Source organism: Miscanthus floridulus, chromosome 7, assembly GCF_019320115.1.
Source record: "Miscanthus floridulus cultivar M001 chromosome 7, ASM1932011v1, whole genome shotgun sequence".
NCBI classification, from domain to species: domain Eukaryota; kingdom Viridiplantae; phylum Streptophyta; class Magnoliopsida; order Poales; family Poaceae; genus Miscanthus; species Miscanthus floridulus.
The window spans coordinates 68,599,081-68,610,429 of record NC_089586.1 but is presented as its reverse complement, the minus strand read 5'-3'; the positions used below and the strand labels follow the sequence as shown (position 1 = coordinate 68,610,429).

General features: G+C 42.7%; 2 protein-coding genes across 2 annotated transcripts; one reads left to right on the top strand and one right to left on the bottom strand.

Annotated features, from left to right (window-relative positions):
- Window positions 1–6,828: 6,828 nt before the first annotated feature.
- On the bottom strand, window positions 6,829–7,637 carry LOC136463383 (uncharacterized). The gene has a single exon (XM_066462387.1). The coding sequence runs from the start codon at window positions 7,319–7,321 to the stop codon at window positions 7,001–7,003; it is 321 nt and encodes a 106-aa protein (XP_066318484.1). The 5' UTR covers window positions 7,322–7,637; the 3' UTR covers window positions 6,829–7,000.
- A 1,480-nt stretch (window positions 7,638–9,117) lies between these two features.
- LOC136465621 (vegetative cell wall protein gp1-like) lies at window positions 9,118–11,016 on the top strand. The gene is made up of 3 exons (XM_066464280.1): window positions 9,118–9,194; window positions 9,933–10,595; window positions 10,926–11,016. Exons 1-3 carry the CDS (start codon window positions 9,118–9,120, stop codon window positions 11,014–11,016), a joined length of 831 nt encoding a protein of 276 aa, XP_066320377.1.
- The last annotated feature ends 333 nt before the right edge of the window (window positions 11,017–11,349 follow it).

Below are 11,349 nucleotides of genomic sequence, written 5' to 3'. Positions count from 1 at the left end.
TCAAACCCGAGTTAAGCTTTTTGAGCCTCTTGAACCCCCCGTGTTACAATTGTTGAGTACGAGATGTACTTACGCTTGTTTATTTTTATTATTTGGATAAAAATCCTGAATGGGTAAATGATTACTATGGCAATGACGACTTACCTAAAGATTACTAGTTTTGTGGTTAACCGGTTGATGTCTCTGTGCTATGGAGCTTCCGCGAGAGAGTTATCTTTATATTTCTGCTATATTTATGTGAAGACTATGTGATAATATTTGTGATGTAATAAACTCTTGTAATGATACTTTCTATAATTTATTCGCTTATGTGTGTGATTGATCTCTGCGCGCACGTAAGATTATGTATCTTATTTTATTCTTAAAATTGGGTGTGACATTAAGACCCTACTCAATCTTTTGATAGTACAAATATCTCATTATTTGCCTCAGAATCAGGCATTTTTGTTCAGATTTCTCTCTTTAATGAAAGAACCTGGTTTCTCTTTATCTGTGTTTTGTCTTAGTTTACCAGCTCAGAGAGTGGCTCAGAAGCAAGAGCTGTGATGATCTTTTGCTGCCTAACTAGCTAGGAGAGTGACCGGAGCTTGAAGCCACACGGAACAGATGAAGTTCCTGGCTGATGGCAGGATGTAAAGTTTTGCTATACGCTTAGATATATACTATGTCGAGAATATAACAAAAATAATATATTTTGAAAAGCCAAAACACTAATTTGAAACGCCACATGTGTGCATCTGCATATTGGTGAGCCGTACTACCCCTTGGCCCGAGCTACAGGCTGTGCTGCATTGGATCTTTTTCTTGGAAGCCTGTGGCTCGGCTCTTGAGCTCTTTCTGTCCACACAAAACCTAGCCAAGTGTATCAAACCCATACTTCCTGCTCCCCTGCCCATGCGCTCATCACTCATGCCATCAGCCAGCCGGCAATTGCATGTTTGTTCCTAGAATTTTTTTTTAAAATGTGCTTCACAAAACAAAGAAGACAACAGTGACATGCCGAGAGAATATCTAAATATCTTGCACTTTCTGTGTTCTTGCACGGAAGTTTCAAGCGTATGCCGGATCTAGTTCAAATGACATACTTCCTCCGTTTTTAAGATATATACTAGCATTTAGGTTATAGTTCATTTTTCGAGACTAATAATTAGCTTGTCCTAAAAGCATCTCCAAGAGTACTCTATTTTTTCTTTCTAAAACCATGATGTTTTACGACTCCTAAAACAGTATTAGGAGGAATAAATAAGAACATCTCCAAGTGTTTGTAATAAATCACTCTTAAAACATCAAAATTGTGGTCCTACACACAATTTAGTTGCCGGTAGTTTTTTTTTTCCGATGAAATCGTAAGTTTCTTCTCCATCGCCGGCGTCTCCCTACACCTTCTGCCATCCCCAACCTTCCCCTGCCGGCGGTAGCCATCCACGTGGCCTCATAGAGCTGGGCGAGCAGGTCCTCGGTGGTGGTCGTTGCTGCCTAGCTCTCCCAGCCGGCCACCCGGAAGCAGCAGCAGGCGGCCGACAGCCACTGCGAGCCACAAGAAGCAGCAGGCGGCCACAAGGACGGAACCTGGCTGTCTGCATCAATCCGGCAATCGATAAAATCAATCCTACCTCCTCTGTTGTCCGTGCTGCGGCCGGTTGCTCGCCTATAGGCACTCGTGGCCCGTATACAACACTGATACGGCACCGCCGTGGAGCTCTGCCTCCGTGTCTAGGAGTAGCATCGGCTCCTGCTGGGCGCGGGTGACGAGGAGGGCGTGGGCGTGTTCTTGCTGGCCGTGGACGCAGGACGCGTCGTCTCGCTGGTGCGCCAGTGCTCCAGCGCCGTGGTCCCGTGGAGGCGAAGGAAATACATCTCACGCGAGGATACGCGCGACCGACGTTGCGCGTAACTTTACGTGGACGAGGGGGTTTTTTTTCCAGCTTCTAAAATACTAGGAGGTTGTATTATGAGTTGTTGGAGAGGGATTTTTTCACTTTTTTTCTAAAAAACAAGGATTAGCATAAGGTTTAGGGAACTCTTGGAGATTGCTCTAATAAACATAACACAAATGGAAGGTCGTACTACATAATATTGGAAAATTTATGCACCTTGATTACAACACATACTAAGTTACTGCCATCCCTCTCAAGCACGTAATCTTTTCTATTCATACATGAATTGATGAATGTGTAAACGACATGGCTGAAATTAAAATACGACCTTATGATGTGCATGGTTACCGGTATCTATATTTTTCATTGTTCAGCTTTATGATCTTTTTTCCTAAAAAGACGGTAACATATCCACTACTATAGAATTGGACATCATTGTCGGCTTCGTCACTGCCGAATTTTAAAAAACCGACAGTGATAGCCAATCATTGCCGGTTTCTGGCTAAAACCAGCAATGATAGGACCAACCGACACTGATATTCGGGTATTTATTGTTGGTTCGTATCACTGTCGGTTTTAGCCAAGAACAGACACTGATATTGGGTCATCACTGCCGGTTTTAGCCAAGAACTGACACTGATAATATCATTGTCGGTTCGTGGCTTGAACCGACAGTGATATGCTGTAAGAAAACTTCATAAATTTCTCATATGATGTTCGATGAAGACGAAATTTAAATTAAAGTTATACTACTCGACGAGATCTACAACTTTGTAGTTCAAACTTTTTTAATTTGCGATCGTTTGGATGTTCAAATATTTTCATTTGAAATAATCTATCTAACGAAAATTACGTTTGATTTCTAAAATTTAAATTTTGAATTTTTCAAACGGCCTCAGATGGAGAAACGCCCAAAACAAAAGTTGTAGATCTCGAAAAGTTATGCAACTTTATAGTTGAAAACTTTTTCATTTGAAATCATTTACTACTTGAAAATGCTGTTTGAAATTAAAATTTAAAATTGTTGAAGAACTCTGATTTCTCTTTTTAATCTCCGGCTAAAACTTGTAACTGGTCTTTCTCCCTCATACTAACTTCAAATTTGATGATTTTTTTTCTAAAAATTTCTAAAATTATGCTCTATCAATTTATTGTGTTCTTACCGCTATTATTTTATCTATCTTTTTATTTGACTGTGTTTTACCTATTTGAATTTTAAATTTCAAAAAATGACAACTTCAAACGTCATTTTATAACACTAAATGATTTCAGCTGAAAAAATCATGAACATAGAAGTTGTAGAACTTATCAAGATCTTCAACTTTTATTTTGGTCATTTCTTCATCCGATAAAGTGGTAATAACATTGTTCACAAACTTTACATCTCTCTCTTAGTTTCTTAAACAATAAGAGGGATAGTAACATTTGTGAACAAAGTTACTACCACTATGTCGGATGAATAAATGATCAAATGACCAAAATATAAGTTGTAGATCTCGGAAAGTTACGAAACTCTGTATTTGACAACTTTTTTTATTTGAAATCATCTTGTCAAGGAAAATTACGTTTGAATTTCTAAAATTTGAAATTTAACTATTGTCAATGACCTCGGACGGAGAAACTACCAAAATAAAAGTTGTAGATCCCAAAAAGTTATGAAACTTTGGAGCTGACAACTTTTTGATTTGAAACCATCTTCTCAAGGAAAACTACGTTTGAATTTCAAAAATTTGAAATTTGAATTTTTTTAAACGACCTCGGATGGACAAACAGCAAAAAAAAATTTGTAGATCTAAAAAAGTTATGAAACTTTGTAGAAGATAACCTTTTGATTTGAAATCATCTCGTCAAGGAAAACTACGTTTGAATTTCTTGAATTTGAAATTTAAATTTTGTAAACGACTTCGGATGGTGAAACTATCAAAATGAAAGTTGTAGATCTCGAAAAGTTATAAAACTTTGTGATTGACAACTTTTTCATTTGAATTCATTTAGGGTCCTAAATACTCATTTCAAAATTAGATAAACATAAAATGACTAGGACAAAAATCTCATTTGGACACAAACAGCTTGCAGGTGGAGTGGTTTGGTGCTGAAGACACGAAGCAGAACGACATGGGTTCGAGCACCAGTGGCCGCGAAGCACGCGTTTTTCGGGTGAAAATCGCTTGACTTGTGACTTACGATGCGCAACCGTGTGACTGTCTAATGGGTCCTCTCCCAGTATTAAAAACAATTTCCTATTTTTTCAATGAATTTTTTGGTTTTTTTGTTGAAACCACATCACTGCCGGTTCACATCACTGTCGGTTCATAAGAACCGGCAGTGATGTCAATCCCACATTACTACCGGTATACCACCGTCTATTCAAAATCTGACAGTGAAGGGAGTTTTTTGAACCGATAGTGATATGCTGCCAGAAAACTTTGTAAGTTTCTCATATGATGTCCGATGAATACGAACTTTATATCAAAGTTGTAGTACTCGACGAGATCTACAACTTTGTAGTTCAAACTTTTTTAATTTGAGATCGTTTGGATGTCCAAATATTTTCATTTGAAATAATCTATCTAACGAAAATTGATTTCTAAAATTTAAAATTTAAATTTTTCAAACGGCATCAGATGGAGAAATGTCCAAAACAAAAGTTGTAGATCTTGAAAAGTTATGCAACCTTGTGGTTGAATTTTTTTTTTCATTTGAGATCATTTACTACTTGAAAATGTTGTTTAAAATTAAATTTTAAAATTATTGAACAACCCTAATTTCTCTTTTTAATCTCTAGTTAAAACTTGTAAGTAGTCTTTCTCCCTCGTACAAACTTCAAATTTGATGATTTTTTTTCCAAAAATTTCCAAAATCATGCTCTATCAATTTATTATGTTCTTACCGCTATTATTTTATCCATCTTTTCATGAGACTGTGTTTTATTTATTTGAATTTAAAAAATTGGCAACTTTAAACGTCATTTTGGAACAATAAATGATTTCTGCTAAAAAATCATGAACATAGAAGTTGTAGAACTTATCAAGATCTACAACTTTTATTTTGATCATTTCTTCATCCGATAAAGTGGTAATAACATTGTTCACAAAATTTACGTATCTCTCTTATAATTTCATAAACAATAAGAGGGATACGTAACATTTGGGAACAATGTTAATACCACTATGTCAGATAAATAAATGATCAAATGACCAAAATAGAAGTTGTAGATCTCGAAAAGTTATGAAACTCTGTAGTTGACAACTTTTTGATTTGAAATCTTCTTGTCAAGGAAAATTACGTTTGAATTTCTAAAATTTAAAATTTAACTTTTGTAATCGACCTTGGATGGAGAAACTACCAAAATAAAAGTTGTTGATCCCAAAAAGTTACGAAACTTTGTAGTTGACAACTTTTTGATTTGAAACCATCTTCTCAAGGAAAACTACATTTGAATTTCAAAAAATTTGAAATTTGAAATTTTAAACGACCTCGGATGGACAAACAGCAACAAACGAAATTTGTAGATCTCAAAAAGCCATTAAACTTTGTAGTTAATAACTTTTTGATTTGAAATCATCTGTCATGGAATTTTGATTTGAAATCATCTGTCATGGAAAACTACGTTTGAATTTTTCAAATTTGAAATTTAAATTTTGTAAACGACCTCGGATGAAGAAACTACCAAAATGAAAGTTGTAGATCTAGAAAGTTATAAAACTTTGTAGTTGAAAACTTTTTCATTTGAATTCGTTTAGAGTTCTAAATACTCATTTTAAAATTAGATGAACATAAAATGGCTAAGACAAAAATCTCATTTGGATATAAACAGCTCGCACATGGAGTGGTTAGTGGCCGAAGACGCGAAGTAGGATGATAGGGTTTCGAGCGCCGGTGGTCGCGAAGCATGCGTTTTTCGGGTGAAAAATCGCTTGACTTGTGACTTATGACGCGCGACCGTGTTCACATTTTTTTGGCTTTCTTAGAAACCGCATCACTACCGGTTCACATCACTGTCTGTTCATAAGAACCGGCAGTGATGTCAATCCCACATCACTGCCATTATACCACTATCGGTTCAAAATTCGACAGTGAAGGGAGGTTTTTGAAACCGACAGTGATGTTCAAGATCTGGGGTAAGTGAGATCTATATTAACTGTGGACTGATTCCTGCCTAGAATATACGATGGTTACCACTTACCGGTATGTCTTTATGATTCTGATGGTTATTAGGATTCTACCATTTGTGTATCTCATTTATATTAGAATAATATACATAAGGTTTTGCTAACCTTACTTATCAGATGCATCAGCTTGTAATTAGTAGGGCTAATACAGATAAAGAGCTAGTATATATACATGAAATTAGCTTAGCTTGGAATCAATATATAGGGCTAAATTCACATAAAAGAGCTATAAGATCGATATTCAAGGACAAAGGAAATAATCACGCGAACAAGAAGCGCTGCCATGGTCTTATTATTCTTCAACAAAAACAAACATCCTGGAAAGTAGCGATAACCGATGCTCACCAATCAGTAGCAACAAAAAAACATCACAAAGTTAAAAGAGAATTAAGATCCAAACCACGGAGAACAATAGTGATAAAGGGCTTTCATAAAAAAAAAATATGATAAAGGGCAATCCACCAACTGAGCGGATCTGAAGCACTAACACAAGAAATGAAAATAGCATCCAGGAAAAGGGCAGCCACAACAAATATATATAATCTCTGCAAATCATGACTATGTGGGTGCATATATATATATATATATATATATATAGACACACACACACACACTTAACTAACTACAACCTTTCCAACAAAACTGTGTTCATAATCACCTGCCCTCAGCTCCCTTCTCAATGATGTTGTTCTTAGATCTAAAAAAAATCATTTCCACTCTGTTTTTTTCTTCTTCCTTCTTGAGTTGTGCAATTTGCAAATATTAACAACAGCAACACCAACACCAAGTATGCTCAGCTCAATTACAACTAGTCTTGAAGAAGAGACATGTACATAGTATACAACATGCATATCATCCACACGAATGGATCGGACGTAGTATACATGTATAATTAACTAGCTAGAGGATCATATCATAATCCACGCATACGGATACCTAATTATTCCATCATCAGTTGTAGCCGGCCGGCGGCGGCGGCTTCTGGTGCTGGACGGTGAGCCGCGCCGGGAGCGGCCTGCCGGTGCCGGAGCCGCCGCAGCTGCGGCAGGGCATCCTCCCCGACCCCGCGCAGGTCCGGCAGCCGGAGTCGCCGTCGGACCAGCGGTTGCACATGCACTCGACGCGGCCGGAGCCGCCGCACGTGGCGCAGCGCGGGCGCGCGTCCCACCTGGAGGCCGCTGGGAGCCCGTCCCCCCCAAGGGACCGGTTGGCCATCGCCACGCCGGCCAGCATGCCCAGCCCCGCCGACGCGATCACCACCGGCGCCACCATCCTGCCTGCTGCTTGAATCGTCTAGCTAGCTAGCCCAAGTTGTAGAAGTGGTTGCCAAGTCGCAAGCTAGCTTTGGTTCTAGCTTGGATATATGGTAGAGAAGGAAGGGAGGGAGGGAGGAGGAGTGTTTTCCTTGGCTTTCTTGCGTATATACCGGCCGGCTGGCGACGACTCGCTCGACGAGCTGGTGTTGGGTTGGGACTTGGGAGTCGCCTGTGGGTGGAGAGGAAAAGATTTGGTCGTGTGTGGTGACGGTTTTTTGGCCGGAGGCGTCGGCGTTTCTGTGTAGGAGAAGGAGCTACGACGGCGGGGGAGGAAGGGGCGCGTCGTTTTATAGGATTTTTCCGGTGAAGGAGAGGCTGCGTTGCGTTGCGTGCCGCCTGTTGCGCACGGGTTGGGTGGTGGATTGGAAGGTAGCGAGGCGGGGGAGGCGTGTCCGCATTGTTACCTTTGGCTTGCCTTCCCCACGTGGCGTCCGGACGTCCTGCCGCTGCGGTGACAACTGCTGCTGCTGCGCCGCTATTGGATATGGCCTGGGTGACTCTTGTGGTTTCGTGCATATGTAGAGATGAAAACGGATCGGATATGGACGGATATCACTGATATTATATTTGTTTTCATATTTCTGTCCGAATTCGGATTCGAATACGGATAGTGTCAACTATGTCGGATATGATACGATTAGATATCGATATCATAAATATGCGATTTGAGTATTCGGATACGGATACGGTATCGGATGTTGGATATCCGGACTCGGATACGGACATATCTCAACCTCTCTAAACGAATTCGGTTTCGAATACGATCAGAAAATATCTGTACCGTTTTCATCCCTGTGCATATGCATATGCATGTGCGCTGCAACCTGCGAGATGCCGTAGATTTTTTTACTCTTCTCCACGATCTGTTTCCGTCTTTCGTTTTCATCACGAGACCGAATTTTATTTTCTTTAACATTTTCGTTCATCGTAATGGCAGTATTTTCAGCACGACCGCACACAGCAGACTGGACGATCTGTAACACCCACTACCGGAAAAACGTCCTTTGCCAGAGCCGCGATTTTTGCCGAGAGCAAAAACTCGGGATCTCGGCAAAGAAACCGTTTGCCGAGCGCGGCTCTCGGCAAACACAGGCCGTCGGGAACTCACAAGATTGCCGTGGGCCTGCATCTCGGCAAACAACAACTCTCGGCGAAGTGGGCCATTTTGCCGAGAGCCCCGCTCGGCAAAAAATGACCTTCGGCAAAATGGACCTTTGCCGTGGGCCGCACTCTCGGCAAAATCAGGCTCTCGGCAAAACATTGCCGTGGGCCCATCGTCGTGGCTTGCCCTGACAGCGTCACCACTTTGCCGAGAGCCCCAACGTTATGGCTCTCGGCAAAACTGTTTGCCGAGAGCTGCTCTCGGTGAATATTTGCCGAGAGCCCCTCCCAGGCTCTCGGCAAACGTGGTTTCTATATTTCATGTGCATGTGTTTCTCTTCTCCTAACTCTCTCCAATTAAATTGTTTTTTCTTTCATATGCTCCAAACTTTTTTTCTCTATACACATACTACAGGTTGTACTCAATATTAAAATTTTGTGTATTTTTGTAATTATTTGCTATATATAATTAATTAATTGCATTTCAAGGAGTTTTTTTAATCGATTAAAATTTGAACAGCGATTGATTTAAACACGGGAACAAATTAAGTAGAAAATGATATTCATGCTATTTATGCATTATTGGGGGCAAATAACATCTTGTTGACGTTTTTTTCACCTTTTATTTTACGAATCGAAGACCACGAACATATGTCGCCGAACGATTTAAAAATTCTTAATAAAAGGAAACGAATTCGGAAAATTGTGATATTTGCAATGAAGTCATGGTATCACACTTGGAGGCTGTGGTAAAAAATTGAAAATGTTTCGCGCAAGTGGTTGCGTATGATTCTTACAATCTGAGATATCTCCGAATAAGTTTCATAAAGTTGAGAAGGATCCACTAGGATTTTCAAACAATGTCACGGTCGAATTAGTTTTGGAGTTCCAAACTTTTTGTATAGCCATTAGAGAGCATAAGTTGCAACACGGCAAAATTTCGTATTTTTCCGGAGCCGTTTGCTATTTATTAATTTTTTTTGGATATTCTTTGCCGAGAGCTTCAGGGGATTGCTCTCGGCAAAGCTTCTTTGCCGAGAGCAACTGGGCCCGCTCTCGGCGCAGATTTCTTTTTTTTTACCTAGCCTAGATCAATGGTTTGCCGAGAGCTGGCTCTCGGCGAATAGGTTTGCCGAGAGCTGCTCTCGGCAAATATTTAATTTTTTTTGAGAAATATCATTTTTTGTTCAGTTTGTTAGACGAATAAAAAATATTTAAAAAAACTTTTCTTTGCCGAGAGTAGCTCTCGGCAAACAATAATTTTTTTTTAAATATTTTTTTGTGCAGTTAGCTAGTTAAAAATTTCGAACGAAATTTGAAAAAAAAAACTTTGCCGAGAGCCAGATCGGGGGGCTCTCGGCAAAGGTGGAAGGTTTGCCGAGAGCCTCCCAGATCTGGCTCTCGGCAAAGTGCCTTCCCACTTAACCGTTTCGGGCCTTATCTCTCTCACTCTCTCGCCGCCGCAGCCCCGCAACCCGCTCCTGCTCGCCCCAGCCCGCCACGCCCGGCCGCGCGCGCGCCGCCGCCGCTCCGCTCGAGCCTCGCCGCCGCCGCGAGCCACGTCGTTGCCGCGAGCTACGCCGCCGCCCGAGCCACACCGCCGCCGTAGCCCGGCCACGCGCGCTGCCACCGCCGCTCCGCCCGAGCCTCGCCGTCGCCGCGAGCTACGCCGCCGCCCGAGCCACGTCGCCGCCGCAGCCCGGCCAGCCCGCCCCATCCCGCCACGCCCGCCCACGCGCGCCGGCGGCGGCCGCCGACCCGCCCCAGCCCCTCCACGGCCGGCCAGGCCGTCCAAGCCCGCCCAGCCCTAGCCACGCCACGCCTCGGCGCCGGCCACGCCCCTCCTCTCCCGCCCCGCCGCGCGCGCCCCTCCTCGTCCTCGCCCTCAGGCTCGTCCTCGCCCGCGCCCTGACTCGCCCTCGCGCGCGCCCCGATTCGCCCTCGTCCTCGCCCGCGCCCCTCCTCGTCCTCGCCCTCGGGCTTGTCCTCGCCCGCGCTCTGACTCGCCCTCACGCGCGCCTCGACTCGCCCTCGGCCTCGGCCTCGGCCTCGTCCTCACCGTCGGCCTCACCCTCGGCCTCATCCTCGCCGTTGGCCTCGCCCTCGCCATCGCCGCGGAGAGGAACAAGGTATACTAAGTAGTATTAGTGGTAGTAGTAGTGAGTAGTAGTTAGTAGTTGTAGTAGTGGTATTAGTAGTGGTATTAGTAGTAGTTAGTAGTTAGTAGTTGTAGTAGTGGTATTAGTAGTGGTAGTAGTAGTTAGTGTAGTTGTAGTTGTAGTTGTAGTAGTTAGAGTAGTAGTAGTTGATAATTAAGCTGCATGTGGTTCCTTGATATATATGTGGTTGTCGGCCATCGTGCCGTGGTTTTCTTTCAGGTTTGGAAACCTCACCGTTCAGGGGAGATGCTGTCGAATTTTTGAGTTGACGTTATTTTCCTTCTTTCTTTCTTTTTGCAGGAGCCGAGTCGGAGTACCCCGGTGTCCCCAGGTCTGCCCGCACCGCGTCGCCTCGCCACTGCACCGACCCGCCACGGCCCCGCTAGCCTGACTTCACCGCCACCTGAGGTATAACCACTCTTTCTTTGTCCTGGTCATGTATCTCCACGTAACCCAGTTAGGTGTCTCCCGTTCGAAAGAGATACGGTTAGAAATATGCAGATCTTTGCATATCAATAACCGTATCTGTTTCGAATTGTCCACGTTTTTTTGGATAGCCCGAGGATGCGCAGATGGTGTTAGTTTCCATGGTCTGCTCCGATCCGAGACAGAGTTTCGACAGTACCTTCCTGTTGTTCTCTGGATACACAATCTCCCTGTCGGGACGTGTATTTGGAGAACAGCGGGGAGGTGATGCCGAAATTCTGTTTCGGATAGGACCAGA